Source organism: Drosophila arizonae, chromosome 5 (genome assembly GCF_054131065.1).
Source record: "Drosophila arizonae isolate 15081-1271.41 chromosome 5, UAZ_ARI_1.0, whole genome shotgun sequence".
Taxonomy (NCBI): domain Eukaryota; kingdom Metazoa; phylum Arthropoda; class Insecta; order Diptera; family Drosophilidae; genus Drosophila; species Drosophila arizonae.
This window is the reverse complement of record NC_142925.1, coordinates 20,620,007-20,644,662: the sequence shown is the minus strand read 5'-3', so window position 1 is coordinate 20,644,662 and position 24,656 is coordinate 20,620,007. Positions and strand designations below refer to the sequence as shown.

Here is a 24,656-nt window from a genome sequence, read left to right as displayed (position 1 = left end):
TAGATATATATATACACATATATATATATACTATATATATCTGTGCAATTATTCATTTAGACTTTTGCGGCAATTGACAAATTTAATTGAAATGTAATTGTTGCAATCGTTGTTGTTGTCGTTGTTGTTTGTTGTCTTTGCCTTTGTCCAGAGAGCTGAATGAATTGCGCATACGCACTGTTGCCCCATGCTCAGCTTAGACAATAGACACAATAGCCAGAATAGCTACACGTGTTTATTCATACGAGGGTTGCTGCAATGATTGTGCATTCTTTAGCGTCTAAACTAAACGCTGGCTTCGGCCTTTCGAGGCGCAACAATTTCGTTGACTGTTCGCTGAATGTTTTGAAAAGCTTTCGCCCTTTTTCGCTTGGGTGCGAACATGACAAAGCGAATCGAATGCTGCTGTCAGGGATTACGCAAATGAAACGCGACGCTTGGCAGCTGCCAATTGATGGCCGGCCATTTATTGTGATACATTTAGTCAACAAGTTGCCACGACTTGGCCAAAACTTAATTAATTTTCCCGTTCACAATCAATGCAAATGAAAAAGAAGGAGCGGGCGAGGGTGACCAAAATGTGGAAGGGCAGAGCAATTTGTATTTGCTTTGCTTAAGAGTTTAATATCATTTCAGAAAGGCGAAAAGTATTTAGAGACTGTATATATATTAAATTTGTTTGTTTTATCTTAAACGAAGTGCAGTCATGTGAGAATAATCAGTTTGGAAAAATCAATTTCAGTTGGTCTGATTAACAAATGTTTGAAGGGTTTTAACTGCAGCTTAATATTGTTTGCTCCATTATATTATGTTTACATATATGAAAGTTATTTTAGAATATTGGTTGATATGAACTGAATAATAGCTCTATTACTGACCATATTTGCTTAAATAGATGGCTTCCTTACAGCCTTACAGATGACTGAAAGCTTATAATTCAAGACGTTCCCAAATGTTTGCTTAAAATTAAAAAAAAATAATAATAATAATTTAATTTAATTTAGTTATGACGGCCTTTTGAAGAAATTAACTAGAATGTAATGATAAATAAACTATTTTTTTAAACATATAAGATTATAGATAAACAGTAAAATTTTTTATAAGAATTGCGTCTAACCAAACTCTTAATACTAAGTCTAATATTCTATTTGATAATTGATAAATAAAATAGAAAGAATAGAATAGAATTCTCTCCAAACATCACGTATTGATAATTCTATACACTCCAATTATATACTTTATACGGAAGCTCAATAAAACCTGCATTAAGCACTTACAATAGATCTAGCTGATTTGCTATTCTAAACACTCCAATATAGGGTATCTCAACGGCATTATTAGCGCACTTACACTTGTTTCTAATTCAATAAAATACTTACACCCTTCAAGCAGTGTTGCCCTTCGGGCTGCCACGTGCGGCAATCAAGTGCTTAAATGGTCTCATGAATGCGGCTTATCTTGTCGACACACGCAGCGAGCTGTGTGTGCATGTGTGTGTTGATGTGTGGGGGTTGCTGGTTGAGGCTGTGTGCTGTGGGGTGCTGGTGGTTGGATTATTGACTCTGTTTATGGCCTTATGATTAGCGTGCAAAATAAACACGACTTACAGCATGTCAAACTGAACAGACATAGAGAAAGAGAGAGGGAGAGAGAGAGAGAGAGAGAGAGAAAATGAGCTGAGGTAAAATGTGTTACATCTAATTTGCGGCTAGGTCACTGCGCAAGGATGCTACAAAAGTGGGCGTGGCCATAATTCAGAGACAAGCATTTAAACTGGCAGCAGCAAAACTCGTTGTCAACTGGAGGCTAATAACTCATTTAAAAGTGGCTGACAACGTTGTTGTTGTTGCTGTTGCTGTTGTCGCTGTTGCAGCTGCAGCCAGCTGCAAGTGCAGCCGCTACTAGCCCCAAGAGCAAAATAACTTAATTTCATAAATGGCCATAGCAAACGGAGCCAATCTCTTGGCTTCCAGTTTCAGAGTCGAGTCGAGTCTAAATGAGTCGGCGTGCGGCTTTTAGCTACCAAATTGCTGCCATGTTGACTGATGCACGTTGTTGGCAACACACACATGCTCACGCATGCACACACATGCACACTCATGCATGTGTCTATTACTAACTTGGCCAATTCGTGTTCTTAATTATGCTACCAACGCTAGTTTTATGGCATTTTTTGCTATGGCTCTTTATATGCAAAAAGCTGTTGTTGTTGTTGTTGCTGCCGTTGCTGTTGTTGTCGTCTGTGCAACATGCAATACAACTGGCGCTGATTGTTGGTTGTAGAACAATTGCTGCCACGAAATTGCTGCCAGTCAACCAATTTGGCTCATGAAAATTATGACGGTGACATATTCATTTTGGCTAATTGAGTTTGTGCAGGTGGAAATGGAGGTGGGGCGTGGTGGGGTGAGGTTGTCAGTTACCTGTATCTGGTATGTAATTGCAGGCAAAGTGAGTCATTAGCTGTGATTTAATGGCCTGTATAAATAATGTGCAAATTGCAAATGGAAAACGAATTCGAATCGACAGCTGAAGATAAGCGACACAAATCTAGATAAATTGTTGAGCAATCTAAGTTTGTGTGATTCGCTCAATTATTTATTAATTGAAGGAGGTCATCAAGATTGAGTGTTAGTTATTGTTAGGAGTAGTCTAAAGAGATATTCTATACACATATTTATTTTATAGCTTTGATAGTTGATATGCCCTTATTCTACAAGTTATATATATTCTTGAATAGAACTTCAATCAGAGCTAAATTATCTATTTGACTATTCTTTGCGCTCACTGACACATTGCCTTATATAAGATACCTATATATAAGATCTAATATATATAATAAATGCTATATTTTGACCTACTTTTCTTTACGGCGTTCTCTTTAAGCTTATTAAAGCTAAGCAGGTAAATTCTCTGAATGAGCACGCAGATTTTAAATATTGATTTAAATTTTGAGCGCGGCATCTTGGCAAAATAAAAATAATCTCATATATACTTGGGAATCAAATAGCTCAAACGTCCTTCAACTTTAAGGTTTAAATTTAAATTATTTGAGCTGAATTTAAAACATTTTTATTTAATTTAGGTTGAGCAATTGAATTAAAGTTAAAGTGCTTAAAATAAAGTTTATACTGAATTTTATTTTATTTAAATTTACATATTTTTCAAAATTAAATAAGTATAAATATATATATTTATATACATATATCTATACCAATATTTCTAAAGCATCACATGAGCCTACATAGCTCACTCGTCAATGTCTGTTTGATGGGTTTTTCAATTTGCACACAGCCAATTAGAAAATTCGAGTTGCACTTTTTATGCGCTTCAAATGCGAACGCTGCGATTCGATTTGCATATTGAAAGCTTAAATAAAGCAAAAACTCAAAGTGAATGCATCAAAAATCAACAAATCGAAAATTGAGCGTCTGCAGACGAAGATACACACACACACACACGCAGTTCGAGAGCTGCCACACCCACACAAATACGCACACAGCCACACACACTTGCAGATATATCCACTCCCGCCTCTCAGAGCTATCAAAGCTGCATGGAAGCTGTCAGCTCGAGTTGAATTTAATTAAATCCTTCATGTCGGCGTGTCTGTTAAAAATAGACAAATGACAGTTTTTCTGATGCAGCCACCCAGCGAATCCCAACCCCAGCCCCAACCCCGACTCCAACCCTTATCCCATCGAGCTAGACAGTGTGATAGTGAGAGGGGGGTGGTGGATAGGCGGTGAGCTAAAGCAAAGGGAAATAAACTTCAGCTCCAATGACAGTTGAAATTGAAGCAGAGATTACGACTGAAATTGAATTGAATTTTTTCAGCTCAGTTTGTGTTTGTTTTTGCTGCTTCTTTTACTTTGTCTTTTTGTTTTGCCTCTTTTTGTTTGTGTTGGTTTTTCCTCTCTTACTAATTACTTAATTAAAGGCGCAATCGGTTGCCATTTAGGAGACGCAGACTTCAACATCAACAAACGATCGATTCAGCTGTTCGAGTAATTAAAAGTCGCCAGCGAGGAGCGTGAGAATTTTAACAAACGAATCGAACCGCAGATCCAATCTATAGGGTCGGCCAGGAATTAGCCTGGCATGCAGCAGGTTGTTTATTTATTAAATACGCTTACGAAGAAGTTACACAGACCTGGACAGGCCGCTGAGCGTTGCTAGAAAACAATTATAGATTCAATTTGTGATAGGCCTAACAGGGTACAGGCTTTGCTCTAAGAGACTAATAGAGATTAATGATATATATACTATATACAATATTTATATATACATCTAGAAGAAAGTTCAAATGCAATTTAGCACTCTAATATAAATAGAGCATTCATTAAGAAGAAATGATGCAAACTACAATTAAGAAAACTATTAGCTAAGATTTGGGCCCCATAATATGATTTCATTTCTATATAAAAAAAATTAAGTGTATGTATGAAGCATAAATATAATATCAATGCTCTATGGTGATAATCGGAAACTAATTTATATTTATATAAAATATATTATATATGAAAAATCTGCCTGATCATCATGATAGGCTGAAAAAAATAGTTTAATATAATTAAAATTATGAAATTTCAATTATTTAGTATTTGCAAATTATTTAATACAATATTTCAAATTAAAAAAAAAAAAACAATTATAATGATATAGATACTGAAAAATTACATTTCATGAGTACTTGCAACTAATATAATATTTCAAATTAAAATAAATAAATAAATAAATAAATGAACAGTATAAAAATTTCATTTGATTAGTATTTGCAATAAATTTTATAATTCAATTTTATGACCTTTTTAGCTTCAACAAGTGTCTTAATATTGTTATATAGTGTATTTAAAAGCATAAAAAATTAATTTTATATTTTATTATAAAGCCTTTATCGATGAATTACTGTGTATGTCTATATACATATATCATAATGAACAGAGGTATAAATTTATTAGTACATTTGATCGGAAAATCAATGTTCTTTTAGAATCTGACTTACCTAGTCAAATCTATTTAGTTCTGCTAGACATATTTTGATATGCAATACAGCAGACTTGGTTCGTTTCTCAATTCCCCTCAAGCTTAGGGTATGATATTGTTCGACTCGTTAGACACACACAATGCCTTGCCCACATTGTGCTCTTTTGTTTCTGTTTTTGCCTGCTCTGACAAGTCAGGCACATTGTAAAGACATCAGACAGGCAGCAGGAAATGGCGCACAAATTGTCAAGTAGCCACGTAAACGATCCACATTCTCCACTCGAAGCACACACACACATATATACTTTTGTACATACATATATCCATATGTATGCATCCTGTATGTGAGCTTCTATGCGCCACTGGCGCCAGCTGCGAATGCCACACACACGCACACACACACGCGCTGACGTCATAAAAACTTTGATAACTTAATTAAGAACAGAAGTTGTGAAGAAGGTCCGCTCGTCGGCATCGACTTCAATCAAGTTTTAGTTATTCGGTCACAGTTCCAAATACAAACAGAGGCGCCTTTTCTCTACTCTCTGATAGCCAAAGACATGCACACACACACACATACATTCGTATATGCTTTTAATTTGGCCAAGAATGCGGTAGGTAAGAATAAACCGAATTCGAAGTGATCGCATCATTTTATCGATAATTTATCAAAAAAAAAAACCGAAAACCCAGTGGCGAATACTTTGGGCCCATAAAAGCAAGAGCTCCGATCCGAGCCCCCTCGCTACAGCCCTGGCATGCGAAACACTCGACGTGTGTGGTCCACTCCGACTGTGGCTCTGGCTCTGGCTCAGTTTTAGACCCAACCTCGACGCGGGCTTTGAAATTAGCATAAGAGCAGACGAACGCAAAGAGCTGAAGATTTTCGTTGGCGTCGTCTCTTTTCAGCAAAGAGCGCCACGCTAAGCCAAGCCGAGTCGAGTTGGATCAGCTGCAAGCCAGAGTCAGGTTGAGAGACCCAGGGGCCAGATCTGGCTGAAGGTTGGCAGCGGGCCATAAATCCGCACGGGCAAAGGCCTCAGCGCCAGCCCCATCCACAGCCTCACACACAGGTGGTCAACATGGGCGGCTCGCCTGATATTTAAAACAATCTGTTGTGCTTTTCAATTACTTTATAGTACACGTACACGATATACGATCGCCATTGACTGAACAAAAAAAAAAAAAAAAAAGAAGGGCCATAAAAATCGCAGGTGCGGAATAATGAGGCTCCATATTTGGATACCAACAAAATGCATATAATTTTTGTATATTTAAACTTATTGGGGTATACAATATATTAGAAATTCTTCACATTTAGAGGCTTAGGCTTTGATCATTGCATTTTTCCAGCCCTGAGCGGCTGGTGGCCTTACTCCTGCTGCGGTTAAATGCGCTCCTGTACTCTGAGCTCTTCTCTGATCATGCGCTCAGCATAAAAACTTATGAGCTCAGCTGTGCTATTAATTGTTTTATTAAGACATTTTCAGATTTAACATGCCTCATACCCTACACTCAGCACAGCCGGTCTGCAACGACTGGTTAAGCAACAGAAAATATAGCTAGATGAGCATAATATTCGACTTCTTGCACAGCTATCAGCAGCACTTAGAGGAGAGATGATTTTGCTTGTCTTTACTTTCCTCACTGATCTACACCCATATACCCTAGCGTCACACTTGCAGCGCATCGGCTGCAGTTCTGAAGCTTCCACTGTGTGTGACCCAGAGCCAAACCCAAGTTCAGACACTGATATTGCTGCCCAGCGCAGTGAGCTCTGGACTGCGGTGGCCTCTGCCCATTTGAGACATTGTCTGCGTCTGCGTCTTCGGCTTCGGCTTCGGCTTTGGCTTTGGCTTCGCTTTCGTCTTGATCATCTTCTGCATCAATGCGCATCATCATGATCGTCGCTCGTCGTGATGATCATTGGGGCTGTGTCGGCGTCTGGTGGGTTTGTTTTGAGCTCATCGGTGTGGTCCTCAAGTGTTTTGCATCTTTGATCCGTGGAAGATTGATGTTAATGTTGGGTGGGCATGGTGTGAACATACTTATTCGCATATTTGTTTTCTTATGACTGCTACTCAGCCATAGGCTTGGTCTGTGCCTTCCATGTGCTGCCCCACACGTCGATCGTAATTAAAATGTGCAGCTTGGGAGCCGCCCCAGCCAGCACAGCTATCAGCATGGAGCGGCGAACGGGCCACTAATAGAGCCATAAAACGAACATTTATCGAACTACAAATTATTTGGAGCTGACGCCATGCCATGGTCCGAACTTCAGCTCTCAGGTGGGTCAAAAGTTGATTGTTGATCGTTGATCGTCGATCGCTGATCAGTGATCGCCGCTTGGGTCGCTCTTCTCGCCTTTAACAATGACTTTGAACGCGTTCGTAATCTTAATATTCATTAGGCAAATAGTCAGAGCATTCGAAATTGGAAGCTCGCGCATCGATCGCTCTCTTTGACTTAATTTTGTGTTTATAGCAACCGATTTTCGACTACCGCAACAAACGCATAAACAAACTGACTTTGGGGTGGTCCCATCCACAAGAACATAAAGATTTGGAGCTCTGATGTGGAGTGCTCATTAGAGTGAAAGTCGGTCAGTCTGCCGCTCAACCGTCGATCAATCAATAAGATGTGCCGATTGAACTCCAATGTAGCTCAGTAAGTTCAGGGAATTATTCAGGGAGCTTGTCAATCAGCTAATATGTCAATCAGTCTATTCATCAGTCATTCATGCAATCAAACAATGAGTGAAATTGTCAGAAAGTCAATCAGAATATGAAGCAATCAATATTTTAGTAAGTCAATCATTCAAGCAGTCATTCAAGCCAATCAGTCACTTTTTCTGTCAGTCAGAAAGGTAAATTTATCTGTCAATCTCATCAATCATTGAGCCCGTCACCTAATCATTCAAACAGTGGCTCGTTAAGTCACTTACGGCCAACCAGTTCGTTAATGAGTCAGACAATTGCTCATTCAATCAGACAGCAATTTCATCTTTATAATTAGTCAATCATACAATTATCAATTATAATTAGTTAATTATATAGTCATTCCATAATGCAATCAATCAGGGAATAAATGTTATTGTCCATCATTGAGCAAACAAGTGTCCTAATTAGTCAGACAATCAATCAATTAATTAGCGGTCATTCACTCAGTCAATCAGAAAGTCGTAAAGTTCTTCCGTAAATCGCAACCAATCGGACAGTGAGTGATTCAGTCAGCCAAGCAATCATAGCCTTAACCAATCACTCTGTAAGTTAATCATCCAGTCAGTCAGTCAATCATTTCGCGGTTTCCCTTCGATTCGAACTTGATCTAATGCCGCATTGCAGTAATCTGTGGGTTAGCGATTGCGTTAATTGAGATCCGTAGATGTGGCGCAGTCGGCGCTAATTTAGTCGAAATATCCATAGAAGCGTAAAATGTTCACACCTCAATTGCAAAAGCTGTGCGACGGGTCTATTAAGCCCGATACTAGATCCAGCAGCACCAACAGCAGCAGCAATACAAATGCCTTCACAGTCACAGATGCAGATACTTTCAGATACTTTGGCTGCTCGATATCGATATCGAAGCGGACCTCCATCTCCATTCAGGCAGCCACTAAGCCAGTAAGCCAACCACCTGATGGCATACGAAGCAGATTCGCTTCAGCCTCCTCGTATCGATTGCAGTTTCTTAATGAAATTGTTTGCTAATATCAGCGGAAAATGCGGTTTACAATTTTTTTCGATGTCGTTAACGTCGTTGCAGTTGCAGTCGCAGTTGCAGTCGCAGTTGCAGTCGCTGTGCGGTCTCACAGGGACCCAATCAATGTTATTCGCATGTATGTGAAATTGAAACCAAAAACCAAATAGATCCGATCCGATACGATCGCAGCACTTACTTACGATCGCGACTCGCCAACTGAAGCGTAAAGGCGTTAGTGTGAAAATTGCAAAGGTTAAATGAAGTTGTTTTCAATCGAATGCGGGTAATCGGGGGCAGGGTAAGCAATTAGCTAGTAAGAGATTAAAAAAGAGAGAGAGAGAGAGAGAGAGAGAGAGAGAGAGAAAGGGAAGCGAGATTTGAACAATTTATTATATTTGTATTTATTATTGTGTATAAATTGTAGGCAGCCTTTTTGAAAGCTTTTCTTATTATGAATACAAGAATATTTATATGATTCATTTATAATAATAAGTATAACTTGACTGTGGCCTTGAGACAGTGAACTTCTTTCCATGCAAACATCAAACTGAGAAAATATTTTGAGGAGTCATAGATATAGTTGAACAAAAATGCATATTAATTATTTATTAACATAAATTAATAATTCGTAGACTATATGAAGCATAACTTTTTAATAAATCTATTTTACTATTAGTCTGGGAGCATTGCAAATGTGAAAGCATTTAGCATTCGAATTGAGGCATGGCCAAACATGACTGTCCTATTTCTCCATATCATCTATCCATCTATAAGTGGAATAGTGATTTATTTAATAATGAAATATATTAAAGATTTAAAATAGATTTCCGCAAAGGAACAATATTATTGTTATCGTGAACGTCAGCGTGTACCGAGTAATTTCTAGTCGGGCAGTATCAGCTTTACCAGTCTTTTATTGCTTACAATTTTATTCAGCTAAACTTTCTGGAATTTGTTTCAAGCAATAAGTTTTATGTAGACTAAAAGTCTATGATATATGCTGTTCAGGCTAATTACCTATGTTAGTTCCAGCGAGTAGCATATCCCGCATATCCAGCATAAATCATAAGTGATTTTTCGATTCGACTTCAGTTGTGTAACATGTTTCTGACGCCTTTCACACAGCGAAGCAGTGCGGTTGATGAAAGGCTCAGCATTGGCCAATTGCTATGCAAAACATGGCCAAAACATGCAAATAGCCCAGCTGCAACAGTCAACAACGCCCAACAGCTAACAACAACAACAATATTGATAAAGCAATTAAAAATATATCTAAATATTTCCATGTGACAGCGCAGATTATGCGCTGGAATGTTGTGTGCGGAAAGGCCGACAAGTTTCAACTTGAGCGTCGTCGGATTAGGCCTAAAAGCCAAGCCATCTTAGCCATTTAGCGTGTTGTATCTATTTTTGATTTGCGCCACGATCCGATTGAGCGATAGACAAACCGTCGACAGTTCGGCTAGCCACCCCCTCTCCGCCGGCCCACAAGCATCGGCAACGGCTTCGGCATCGTTTGTCAACTGCCGACATCCAAATCATCGATAATATATACATAGAAATATATATATTTAGTTCTGGAGAATGTTAGTTGTGTCTGCGACTGCTACTGCGACTGCGACTGCGGCGTGTCAATCATTTCAATTAACGTGCGATCGAATCAATCGTCGTGTCAATCATCATCATCAGTGACAATGGCTGAGGCATTGGTACCGCAATCGCAATGCAATCGCAACCGCAGCGTTAATTTGCCTGTCATGCGATCGCTAGAGCATCGGAGAGAGATAGAAGGGGGTGGACTGCGGGCGTAACAGATAGCAACAGCAAATTGACGCAGTGATTTTTGTGTAGGTGCTAACAGGTAGAAGACAATAGGCCAATGCCGTGGAATGTGCAATAAGAGAGAAGGTTAAGATGAAAGCTGAATCAATTTCATATAAAATGCTTAGGTAGTTGCACGAAACGTCTCGGGATAATATTAGTCTAAGTGATTACATATATTAGTCTCAGAATTGAACAGTAAATGCTTAGTTTAATGGGAACAGATATGGGCAGTGACAGAGTATAAAACAAATGGCTATTTTGTTTTTAAGTAATATACAATTTTACATGAATGCGATTCCCCCGTAGGTAAATAGGTTTAAAAGATGTTTTTATAATATATATTAAACCAATTGCTTACAAAACTTTCTGAATACTGAGCGGATTGAAGAATGTAGTACAAAAGTAGTTGAGAATAATAAGAATAGTTCTTGAAGACACCGTCTACACTTTATGAAGCGTTTAACTTCTGCATTTTAGGCTAGAGTACTTCGAGTACCAAGGTGTCGGGCTTCAGATTTGATAAGCCTTTGAAAAGTTTAAACCTAATTCTCTGTATATATAAATAGATAGCTCACCAAAAATTTATAATATTACTATCTTGAGAGTGGGAGTCAAGATAATTTGATATATTATTATTATCTATTCATATATAATCTGATGCCTGAGAGGGCGAGCTTATTCTGCTATGGCTTATTTATTAAATGCGCGCAAAGATCACGCACTATGGAGATAAGAAGTATACCTTTCACTGTTCCCACGTGGTAGTGTTAATCATTTTGCCGGGCTCCATATGAAGAAAAGTGCATTTAATCAGTCAATACGTTCGTCACATATTTATGGACTGTCATAATGAATCGACTTTCACTTGCGACGCGTAAATTTCCATGGCAACGTGTTGTTTTTATGGCTTATTAATGAGCTGGCCGATCATTAGATTGGGCAACAAGATCCGATATCAGTCGAGAGGCCCCCAACGAGAACAAGAAAATTGAGGCAAAGCCTCGCACCGTCCCGCGTCCCTGCGACACTGTCAAACATATCGCTTACATGGCTCAGTCGCCGCCTGGGCCAAGTTAACCAGCTGCCTCTGGCCGGTTTCTCGCTCACTCTCCCCCTCTCCCTCTCCCTCTCTCTCTTCCTCACTGTCTCTCTCTCTCTCGTTCTGTTGCGGCTCCAGTGTGACGGCTGAGGCTGTGTGTGGCCCGTTAGTTTGAGATCTTTATAAGTCAATTTCAGTCAGTTATGTGTGTGCCAGATGATCTGGCCACATAGTCCTCCAAGCTGACCCATTTAAGACATTCAAATCGGAGTTCGGATATTATGTATTGTATGCTAACTCCCTTGGCATTTAATTGTGCGCTCATTCACGTTGCATCATTGTCGGCTGCCAAAATGGTAACTCATCTGCTTCCAGTCGAGTTCCTTGGCTCGTTTTGGCATTTGCAACTCATGTTAAGCATAAATAAAACAAATGCGCTTATTTTAAACATATGCCCAAATGGACAACGACTCCACTCCACTTCACTCCACTCCACTCCAGTCGAGTTGGACTCGACTTGACTTGGACTCTGAATCGGTTGACTTTTTATACTCATTCACGAAAGTGAATCAGTATATTGGTTTTGTGCAATGTCCGTCTTGCTGTCCGTCCGTCTGTCCGTCTGTCCGTCCGTCCGTCTGTCCGTCTGTCCGTCTGTCCGTATGAACGCAATCTATTTCGGCGCTATTGAAGCTAGAGACTTGAAATTTGGAACACATACTCGTGTATATCTCCGATTTATAAAGTGTTAAAATTTTCCCGATCCGCCCACTAGGGGCGTGGCAAATCGGAAAATGCATTTTCCGATATACCAGAAATCATGTTTGTTGAAGAGCTAGAAAGCTGAAACTTGGTATGTAGGTCCGCGTTGACCACCCAAGATCACGAGCTATGGCGGATATATCTACGCCCATTGGGGGCGTGGCAAATCGGATAAAACTGTATCTCCTAAAGTTGTAAACCTAGAATGCTGAAATTTTGCACGTCAGCTAATGGTATGATTCTATAAAGTCTGAAGATAAATTATAAGTCTACGCCCGTTGGGGGCGTGGCAAATCGGACCTGAAGATATAGTGATTTTTTAAATTCTCCTATATTTTGGACACTATTGATGGCAGAGACCTCAAATTTTGTATATATACTCGGACTGATCACCCAAGACCAAAAAGTTTTGTCGGATATATGTCCGCCCACAGGGGGCGTGGCAAACCGCAAAAGTTTATATCTCCTAAAGTATAATAGCTAGAAGCTTCAAATTTGGATAGTTGAGTTACTGGTAGCCTCCTCTATCGATTCCCCAAAAATAATTTTTACGCCTCTTTAGGGGCGTGGCATATCGAAAAATACCCTGTAATTTTCACATTTTTTTAGGGTAAGCATTCAAACTTTGCAGTTAGGGTAACGTTATCTCTTTCTAAAAACTGACAAAAAATGAGGTGTCTACGCCCAGTTGGGGCGTGGCAAATCGGAAAAACCTGTATATTCTACAGTATTAGAACGAAACTTAACTACTAAATTGTTGATGGGATGTGAATGAGTATTCCGCAGTCGGTAACGCCCGACTGCAACGTTCTTACTTGTTGTTGTTGTTATTGTTGTTGTTGTTAGCCAGTTGGCAGCTGGCAGCGGCTTTTACCAAGTTGGGTCATTGCGTTTAACAACCGAAGATGAAGACATCTTCCCGTTTTTGCCGCATTTTCTTTTGCTGCCTCTCAGTTGCTGTATCTCTGTCCTCTTTTTGCCCGTTCCCAAATGAACGCAATTTATGTGAATGCATTTGCGCGTTTTTAGTTTTGTGCATGTTAAGTCGATCAGTTATTTTGGTTGTCGTCGTTTTGGCAGACTCTTGCATAGATTTTATTGCTCAGCTGTTGACCAGAGTCAAATGAGTTAAGTTGGAAAAGTGAACAGGTATTGAAGCATATACAGATGGGCAGCTGAGAAGCGTAGAGAAAGGCTGAAGTGTTGTATTGCATTTTCTTTCATTCTTTTATATAAATTATTTCAGAAATTTAAATTCTAGAAAAGTACCGAATACCGAGCTGTAGTCTAATGAAATATACATATTTAGTTTCTACTTTGAGTACTAAACTCTTCTTAATTTTGAGTTAGGAAGAATATTTGTAAGCCGATTTTGTTGACTTTAAATTTGAAAACATCTAAGATACGCTTTAATATATGAAGTTGAACAAGTTGAAGTTGAAGTTGAAGTGAACAATTTTTGTTGACTTGAAAAAATTATTAATCGCTTGATATAACCAGACCCCCATGTTTGCCTACATGAAGACACTCGAATGGACGCAGGAATAAATGGTTTGCATTGAAATGACTTGAATATTGATTATGAGCCTGTTAAGAGTTTTGTCTTAAAAGTTATTTCAGTTTAAATGGGTGTATGAATAAACAAAGTGTTTCTAGATGGAGTAAGAGTAACCCACAAGCTCTATGTCGAAACACTATATATTATATATTATGTGGTGCGCCTTATGGGCTATCCAATGCATTGATTAGTTTTAAGCTGGCCCCCGCCTTGTTCTGTCAAATTATTTTCCGAATACATATTTTTGCTGCATTATATTACAAAATATAGTTTTAATTTTACACTAATTCTAATCTCTTATAAAAAAGTAAATATTATGAAAATTAATTTTTCATAAAGAAGTAACAGTAAACAATCCCTACATGGAACAGCCTTCGCTAAGAGCGCTTTAATACCTTATTGTTTATTCCTTCCCTTGTTCAGCACTTCATTTAAATTTTCTAATATATCTAACAGATTGATATACGCTCGTAAGCAATTAATATAACCTCTTAGCATTAGCATTGCCTAGGATTACACTCAGCTCCCTGCTAAGGCCTCTCTTCTACGCGAACTGGTCGCAGTCGTTGATTGAGTTCATATAATTTCTATTAAAGCCAATTTGGCAAAACCTCCCGGCGGACGCCTTTCAGCGCTCATCGTTCGGCCTGGAACAACATTGCAAGTTTTTATTGTGTCAAATTTGAACAGCAAGCAATGAAAAATTTAACACGCTATAAATCACAATTTTCACAAAAAGGGAAATGCCCAGCTAAGCAACAGCAACAGCAACAAAACAGATTTTCCACCAGCAATTGTTGCAGCACACAAGTGAATGTCAGGAGCAGGAGGCGGAGGGGGAGGCGGATGAGGGCCATTGGCAACCTGCCAACCCCTTGGCAATGTCCTTGCGACGCCTTGGTATGCAACTTGTGCCGGCTTATCTGCCCAGCAACATGCGTTCCTGGACTGGGTGGTTGTTCGCCCCTCCCTCTGCCCCCCGCGCCCTGTCGCTGTCGATGACGAGGCAGAAGTCGTGGCGTCGTCTCCTGGCTGTCTGACAGGTTCAAGGTCTGTTGTTTGTTGTTATTGTTATTGTTGTTGATTGTCGAGCTGCGTGTGAAATTTAAAACCGTGATAACACCTCAGTCACAACCAGCCCCCCTGTCTCGCCTCTCACCCGCTAGTCACGCCCCCTTTCTGTGAGCAGAACACGTGCAGAGGCCGGCACGTTCCCTGTTCCGTTAATGTTTTTGGTTTAATTTCGCGCCCGTCGTCAGCTTTCGGGCTAAAAATTGTTGACAAAATTGATTTGTTCAATTTTTCCAACGATTTAACTTTAGGTCCATGACTCGGTTGCCATTAGTTCCGGTACATTTGTTTTAAAGGTTGTTTGCCCAGCGCGCAGCATTGTATTGAAGCCTCTCGCTTCTCTCTTTTGGAATTTTTTGCACGTCTCGCAGAAACTTTTCGCTGCCCGGCTAAGGAATTTAATCAATTTTCGATATTTTATTGATTCGCGTTAAAAGCAAATTTAATTTTCAATTGCTCCAGCTCTTAAAAGTAACATGTTTTCCTTCCATTTCTTATCGTTGCAGGTCGAAGTAAGTAGAAGATGTTCAAACGCCCGGACGATGCGGGCAGACGGCCGCACTATGGACCAAAGAGAAGTCAAGCGCAATGGGATAGAAAAAGGAGCTGTGTTGCGTATTATGGGACTTTGTTTAGTTGGGGACTAATTAGAGGTTCAGTGGGTCTATTGAAGTAGGAGGAAATCAGCTTATGAGTTAGCCATAGTTGCTGTCTATGGAGAAATTTGACTTTAAATGGAACAATAATTAGAGAAAGACTGCAGATAACATTTGATTTAAAGTATATATAAAATTTATATACTTAGTATTTTTCATAAAAGATAAAGCTTAATCATGAGCAAATGAGTTAATAAATATGACAGATTATCTACTAGATCTAAAATAAGTATATAAAGTATACATAGTATACATACATCGTAGTACTAAACTAGTACTAGTACTTCTCTAAGCACTTCTGCTTATTTCTGAGTAAATTCTTCGCACTTTAAATATCATCTTCTCACTATTTCAATACCGAAATTATTTCAAAAATATAACTACACTAGAAATTTAGAACTTTAAGAACGAAGCAGAAGGGGAGAGGGGGAGCAGAGCGAATGGGCTTATGATGAATGAAAGCTGATATTACAAAATACTTTTGGCCAGCAGACGCTTGAAGCCGAAACCGAAACAGCTTGCGGTCGACTCGCTGGCAGTGGCAGGATGCATTCCTTGGTACCAGAAATGCCCATTAGTAAACCTCATAATTGCTTCATTTTGGCTCAACTATTTTCTTGAAATGAGCTTAACTTTTCGAAGTCCATTCGGCAAAACCCTTTTACGACAAAATTTTGTTATTTGCCTAGTGAATCGATAGGAGCTGAAAGTTTGTTTCAGGCAGAGGCGTGGATGGGGACGAAGGGTGCTGAAGACGTTGATTTTGTGCGCTTGTCTGCTACGCAGCTGTTAATTAAAAGGAAGACAACTCAAGTCGAGAAAAGTGGGCGTGGGTGTGGGTGTGGGTGGGTGTGGGCGGTTCTGTCTTGGGGGTTGGCAATGGAAATTAGCCACAGTCAAAAGTCATTGCGTTGATTACTTTTAGAAAATGACGCGCGCAAATTTTCGAAACTTTAATTGTTTTGCCCTCGTAATAGCAGGGGTGGAGTGGGCTGGAGGGGTGGGGGCTGGCTGCTGGCTGCTGGCTGCTGGCCAGGGGTTGTCTGGTACGCATTTAAATGTGAATTAATTGCTGGCCATAAGCATTGCATATATGAGCAGCAGGATTTATGTGTGCACGATGAGTTGGCAGCCGGCAGGCAGCTCCGTGGTCCGTGGTCCGTGGTCCAGTCATGTTGTTGCCATTAACTGCGCCGTGGAATTTTTATGACCTGCCGCCTCTACATACCCCCTCTCTCTCTCTCTCTGACTCTCTGCAGGTCCACGCACTCGCAAGCCCAAGAAGCCAGCCGCATCGAATGCTGCAGGCAGCAGCAGCGGCGACAAGTCCGATCCGGATGGCGCCTCCGGCTGCGCCGGTGTGCCGGAGGACAAGCGACCACGCACTGCCTTTAGCGGCACGCAGCTGGCGCGACTCAAGGTGAGTGCAGACACACAAAATTGAGCGAGGCAAAAGCTTAACTCTCTCTCTCTCTCTATCTGTCGCTCTCTCGCCTGCTCACACAGCATGAGTTTAACGAGAATCGCTACTTGACGGAGAAGCGACGCCAGCAGCTGAGCGGGGAGCTCGGCCTGAACGAGGCGCAGATCAAGATCTGGTTCCAAAACAAGCGAGCCAAGCTGAAAAAGTCGAGCGGCACCAAGAATCCGTTGGCGCTGCAGCTGATGGCCCAGGGCCTCTACAATCACTCGACGGTGCCGCTGACGCGCGAGGAGGAGGAGCTGCAGGAGCTGCAGGAGGCGGCGGCGGCAGCGGCAGCCACAGCAGCGCCCGAACCATCGTAGGCCGCTATATTTATTGTATAATTAACAATAATAATATTAATATTTAAATGTATGGCCTAGCGTGTAAGTTGCTTAACAATTAAGTTGTAAAATATTCTAGTCCCCCTCTCGGCGCACGCGACGCGATTTGCCCAAACGGATGCGGATGCGGATGCGGATGCGAATGTGCTGCGCTGCGTGTTTTTGTATAATAAATTTAAAATAAAACATGAAACGAAATGAAATGCAAACAAAAAACGTTCACAAGTAAAATAAATAATTTAATAAACACTTAAATTATACAGAAAACTTTGTTGTGATTTGCTTATTTCGATCTTAGCATATATTTACCATTCCAGCTCGAGTTCGAACTCGATCTCGAATTTGAATACAAATTCGAATTCGATTCGCCAGGTAGGTGGTCCACGGCGAGATCAGCAACCGATCACGTTGATTAGCTCGTTATCGGCGTGGCAGCTGCCGCCCTAATGGACCGTGGGCGTTAGCATTAATTACTCAATTAATGAGACGGCGAGATCGGTGAGATGGGAGAGATCGGAGTGATCGGAGAGATCGTCGAGCTCGGCAAGATGTGTTGCTAGATCGGGCAGCGACAATTGCTGGTATTACAATCGCATTAATTTCATTATGTAAATTACGCTCGAAGGCAATCTCTCTCTATTTTTTTTTTCCATAATCGCGCCTAAAACGTAAACGTTTTTCTCTCTAATTTAGCCATTAAATTTGCATACCAAGAAAATAATAAAAAAGCAACCCGTCAACTGTAAGAGTGTATATGTGTGTGTGTGTGTGGCAGCGGCAGAAATTGACACCTTGAAGAGACGGCAAATGCTTTTTAACTTTTGCCTGAATCGCAGCCTCGCGTAGGTGTTAAAAGCGAGTGTCTGGGGCTTTTGGGCAGGCAGGGTTCGGGGTGGGTGAAGAAACGAATTGCTGCAAGATTTCAAAATATGAAATACTCGAAATTATTATAATGTTGATGGAAATGCAATTGCGATAAATACGACACGAACTCATGTGCCACAAAATAGAGGCTGTAAAACGAGATTTTAAATGAGTTGATACAAAATGTTAATATGCTTAACGAATTTAAAGTACAGTAGATAATTACTATACTCAATTTTTTTTCAGAGTAAGTTGCATTTAAATAATCTGTGATTATTAAGCTTGAAGTAGAATTTGATCATTATAGTTAAATTTAAATAGTTATTAACAATAATAATCCCATATATAACATCTACATATTTTTTATTCACTTAAAGAGAGAATCATTTTCTTATGAGTAACTTATACTCATAAATGATATTTAAGCATTTTCTGAGAAATAACTGAATTATTATTATATACATTATATATTTATTATATATTTATACTGATAAATAATATTTAAATTATATTTAAGCATTTTCTTATAAGTATTCGAATTATTGTACTAATAAATAACAATTATATTATATTGGTACATAATATTTTAATTATTTATAAGCATTTTCGAATTATACTGATAAATAATAATTAAAGAATATTTAAGCAATTTCCGATAATTATAAAAACAAAAAATATATTACACTGATAAATAGTAATTAAATAATATTTAATTAAATAAAATTTTGTTTTAAATATTTTCTATCAGTGAAGATATATATATAAATAATTAGTAAAGAAAATTAGACTGAAATTATATTTTTATGAAATTATCCTCTAGATCTTGTATAGATCTTATATAGTTATGAATACACATTTTCATTTTCCTATGTACATTTTTCGTAGGATCAGCATTTGGAATGGAGTTATAAAAGCGGGAATGTCTATCTACCTCTGGATCGCAAGAAATCTTCCTTGAGCCAAAATTTATAAAATAAGAATATTTTAAAAGTAAAAATTAGCTAAATAATGACTAAAAATTGAGTTATTAAATTGAAATTTGCATATTTACTGCGGTTCAGTAAATTGTTATTATTTGTTTTGTTTTTTTTTTTTTATGTCCACAGTCAGACAAGAACAACAACAACAATGATAACTGAAAATAATAATAATAATAACAACAGCAGATGACTGTGCAAACATCTTAATTCCGTGGATGATTTACAGTTGGGATTGGGTTTCATTGTTTGGTGACATATTTCGGGTTTGCTTTGTTTTGATGGGTAGGCGAGGGCGAAGGGGAATCCGAACCCGAGACGCGTTGCTCACGATTATAACAAAGTGCAGTTTATTCGCGCACAGGTTGTTCAGCAAGGGGGGGAATGGGATTTCGATCGGACTGGAGAGCGAGTGTGCGATCGAGTTGAGTGTGGGTGTTTTGTTGCTTAAGAGAATTTTTATGGCACGCGCTGCGTGCAGATGACTTCATAAAAAGTCAATTTAAGTTTAGTAATATTTTGTTGAATTTATAGTTAAGTATTTTGTTTAAGCATAATTTTTTATTGCTCACACTCTGGCAGTGGAGTCGGAACTGGAACTGGACCTGGACCTGAACCTGCACTGGAATGGGAGTGGGGGCAGTGTCTCTGTGTTGCAAGTCTAAGAATGAGTCATGGCGCGAGTATATTACGATATAAATTCAATAAATGTGACCATAAAAAGCCCATTCAGAATACCTTGCGCGCTCATACATTAATCCCGCCAAATGCCCAGGTCCAGATCCCCGAAGTGCCGCTACCCAGTTCCCAGTTCGCAGTTCGCAGCTCTGAGTTCTCAGTTCCAAATCGCCATTTGCCGGTTGGCAGTGCGAAGCTGAGAGGCATATTACAACGCCTCGACTGCTGCCGCCGCCGCCGCCGACTGCTGGGCCCCCAAACCAAATGATTAATGTTCGGCAGTCGGTTGGCAGCAGCCTTGGCCCCAGCCGAAGCCTTCCCGGAATGTGAGCCCAAGTAACCCGAAAAAAGACAATACGCATAAATCTATGGGGTTGACACTTAGTACCGCTTTCGGCCCGAGACCACAGCCTCAGCTTCAGCTTCAGCCTCAGCCGAGTCGAGAGCTGCAGCTCCATGGACTTCAAATGAATCTGTTGGTGCTTCACTTGCCGCACGGTCCTCGTCTGCCAGATGAGTTGTGGCAAGGCGCGAGGTGTCATAAAATTGGCAACAAATTGTTTTTCACGCCGTTTTAAATACACATTTTCGATACTTGGCCATAATGAGCGCGGCCTCTGCCACGACTCCAGCTGCAGCTCCAACTCCAGCCCCAGCTCCAACTCCAGCTCCAGGTCAGACAAAGCCGGCATCAACGACATCATTCGACTTTGACGAACTGCAGCGTCCGTTGCGCCTTGTAACACGCTAATAAATTTGCGGCTAAGGAGATAAGCTTATAAATTTTAACTGTAATTATGCGACACAAGATTTATGAAGCGTTCGCACTCGCTCACTCGCACTCTCTCTCTCTCTCTCCCGCTCGGATTATTAATGAAACACAGAGTTACAGCGAAATGCGCTCAAGTGCCGGCATTACAAACGACAGACTCCACTCGGTATCTTTTGGCATCTCGGTTAGCCCGGTTAGTGTGTCTGTTGGCCTTTATCTGAGCCTTGTTGTTATTTGTTGCCCAGCACCCCTTGGCCAAAGATTTATTCGCGTGCATCTAATTCGTGGGGGCTCTCTTAATTAGGTTTCATTTCTTTTTCTTTTTTTGTTTGGCTCATGCAAATCTTGCATCAATTCTACCCCATTCGATCTACGCATGTGGGCGTGGGCGTGGCCCCTCTCAGTCCCTGCCACGGCTCCAAAGCCGACTCCCATTCACTCTGCACTCACAGAGTGTTATTGGCGAGACTACCCACGTCGCTGCAGCGCCAATCACATTTCGAGATCTGCGTATTTGACATTGCCTTTGTCTCATTACGCCTGCGCAGACAACAACAGCAACAACAACAACAACTGCCGCAACAACAACATCAACTTGAGAGTGTGAGTGGTAAGGCGTGGGAGCTAAAGCTGAACGCTGCTCCAGCGATAACTTGATAGACTAAATGAGTCTCATTCCGCCCGATTATTGAGCCATATATGTAAGTACTCTAAAGAAGTCATAAACTATGAACGTGTTTTCTTGCAGTGAGTGTGTGTGTCTGTGTGTGTGTGGAGCCCAGCCTTAAGTGAGAGTTGTTCCTTGCACAGAATCCAGTTCACGCGAATGCCTAGATCAGATTATATATATACACATATAGCAAGGCGTAAAGGTTATTGCTCGCTATCAAATTGCAACGGAATATTTTATATAGTTTAATTTTATTGTCACTTTATTTCAGTGTATCACATAACATTTAATGCCTAAGCTATTTTTATACCAGCCAAGATATTTTCCATATTAAGTAATCTTCAGATTTTTGTAATAAAATAAGACTTTATTTAACAAAAGAGTAGATATCGAGGGTTGCTCCAAAAGTACGTAAATAATGCGTTGATTGGTGTTAAATGATTTTACTACTGCAACTGTACTGTGGAAGCTATAAACAGTTTATAGTTATAAATTATCAAAAGTGAATTTTATCTACAGGCAAACCAATTATAGTCGACTCCCAAAAATTCCAGATGGCAAAAAATTTTTTTTTTCGATTTACACAGAAATTCAAATTATCGAGAATGAATTTTTGCAAGGGTATAGAATTTTTTCGATTCATCGCGATTAACTAATTATATATCAATATTAATTATACATTTTATTGTTGTTTATATTTATTAAATAAATATTTTACATCTATCCATTTGCGTTGTCCTCAACGTTCATCCTTAAATTAAATATTACTCTATGAAGCCTATACCCTATACAATATTAATTATAAATTGCATTATTATTTATATTAATGAAAAAAGTATTTTACATCCATCTATTTGCGTCGTCCTCAACATCCATCCTTAAGTTAAATACTACTCTGTGGAGCTCTATACACCCGAGCAACTTCATCAACAATTAAATGCGCATATAATTATCTATGATGATGATTATAGAGAGCATCGGCATTATTAGGTTGACCTCTCTCAGTGTTACCTGAGTTTTGTCCATTAAATTTGTTTATGGCACGAAAACGTAAGAGCAAGTAGGGTTGCCTTTCCCATCGTGGGGCGGGGTTAATTATGCAATAAAAATACTTCATCGTTGTTGTTGTTGCCGTTGGTGACATATGAAAATGTGAAAATTTCAGTTAAGTTCAGCCATTGAGCAAGCGACTACACGAAGTGGTTAACACTGCCGTTTGCCATTGGCCCGGAAGTATCTTGTTAACATGCAAAACAAGCTATTTACCTGGCCACCGAGCCGGGGGTCTTGGCTCTGTTGGCGCTGTTTATGAACCTGCCAAAAACGTGAATACCTTTGGCTAAATAGTTGGCCTAAGCCCAAACTTTGTCTATGTTTCAGTTTCAGTTTCAGTTTCAATTACAGTTCCAGTTCCAGTTCCAGTTTCAAATTCAGTTTCAATTCAATTAGAGACAGGAATTCCGAGTGTGTAGCTCTTCGGGAAGTGGAGCGGGCCCATAATGGGGCCGCATCGTAAAATCTAACGATGTGGCCCAACCCTTGAATTGCATTTTCATGGCACATTTGCAGCAAATTTTAATTGTATCAATGCGTCAGCCCCTGCCCGGCCCGGCCCGGCCCATCCCCGTTTCGGGCGGACAACCCTTTCGGGCTGGCATTCGTTAACGCGATTGGACACGCATGTCCAAGAGTGCCTGGCAATAAACACGTAACGCAAAACCCAAACAACATTGAAAGTGTTATAAAAGTGTCGCCAGGACAACCAGCAGATGTCAGCTGAGTGTCCTTCTATTCTATTTTTTTTTTCTCTCTCTGTCCAACTACTTCATATTGCCATTTGATCAGCGCTGAAGCGCTGTTTGATTAAACATCTGTGCCGGGGCTCAGTTCGACGCTGTCAGAGCTCTGGCTGCAACATCAATTAGACACACTTCAAGTCCCTTGACAGTGGAAACTGTCAAAACAGAAATTGATTGCGTCTGGGAATGGGCCTCAAAGGGGGCTTTCAGCATGCATGCCACAGCGTGTGGGTGTGCACACCTGAAGCCAAAGCAGCGCTCAATAGAGGTGTATCAAAACATTACTTGCATAAATTATGAACAATGCGAACCGCAAAACTCGAACACAATAGCGAATGCCACAAACAGTGGCAAGGTCGCACAGCAGGCACTGGCAAACGTGTTGCACATACGATTCCCAGAAGGAGAGGGATACGACGAAGAAGAGGCAAAGCAAGCGTTTAGCATTTAATGACACACACCCCAGTCAGGTCGCATCAACTCAGTCAGTCAGTCAGCCAGTCAGTCAACCAATTTCAGTTACACTGCGCTCCATACATAATTAAATAATATAAAATGAGCCCTAAATGAGCTCTGTCAGATCCTTAACCCCGACACAGAGCGGCCAACTAAATGATATGCACAGTAGCCAGGGCTTCATGGAGGTCCAATTAATCGACTCGACAGCGACTGCGAGTCGGACATACAAATTAAAAGTCATAAATCGGCCGCCGAGTCGTTGAAAGCCCCACCAAAAAGGAAATGTCACCAAAAATTATGAAGGTTCAGGTTTCGGTTGTCATGAAAGCAGCCCTCACCCCCGCCTGCGCCTTAAACCCAATGCCGATTCCGATCCCGATCCAAATGCGCATTAATTATGCTAAGGGCGTGCACATTAGAAGCCGAAGAACACGGGAAGCAAGAGAGAGAGAGAGAGAGAGAGAGAGAGTCGACGGCACGATCCACACAGAAATGTCCAGCTCTCAGTTCTCCATTCTCAGGGTTCATTCGCAAGTGCAAAGACCCACCGGCGAGTTGACAGTGGCTGTTGCAGTTGCAGTTGCAGTTGCAGCTACAATGTTGTTGCCACTTTACAATCTTAAGTCGGCCGACGCATGCGCGCATGCATATTAAGAGGCGATCATCGCATACCCAATGAGCATCGCAAGACAACAACCACCGACGAATCGTGCTCATCTGCATGCGTGTGTGTCCTGTACAGGGTATAAGGGTAAAGTGTAGAGGCGGCGGTGGAGGTGGAGGGTCGCTAAGCTGGCCCCGGCTCACTGCTCACATATGATGAGTGACATCTGATCTTGTTTTGTGTCAAATTAAGAGGCCACAGGCTACAGCTGGCGCGCAGATCTGTGCCCGTCGATCGGTGCCGATGATCGTGCGACTTTTTCTTTTGGAGACACCTGGAGCAGCCTGGCATATTTTTTCATCTTTTGTGATTTTGGCTGAGAGTCGAGATTTGTGTGTGGTGCGCCACACTTAAGCCGTTGAGTGCTTG

The 24,656-nt window shown here is 40.4% G+C and overlaps 2 protein-coding genes across 2 annotated transcripts in view; both read left to right on the top strand.

Annotated features, from left to right (window-relative positions):
• LOC108615011 (homeobox protein invected) overlaps positions 1-16,443 on the top strand; it is a 47,786-nt gene extending 31,343 nt beyond the window's left edge. Inside the window, exon 2 of the mRNA XM_089470153.1 lies at positions 15,449-16,443. Within this exon, the coding sequence (XP_089326279.1) occupies positions 15,449-15,462 (14 nt within the window). The 3' untranslated portion in view covers positions 15,463-16,443. The remainder of the gene's footprint in view (positions 1-15,448) is intronic.
• Positions 16,444-16,850: 407 nt separating this feature from the next.
• On the top strand, positions 16,851-17,660 carry LOC149268755 (homeobox protein E60-like; the record flags this gene model as incomplete). Its single annotated transcript, XM_089470038.1, has 2 exons — positions 16,851-17,018; positions 17,105-17,660. Coding segments are annotated over 2 exons (447 nt in total), but the record flags the coding sequence as incomplete, so codon positions are not given.
• Between the last annotated feature and the right edge of the window lie 6,996 nt (positions 17,661-24,656).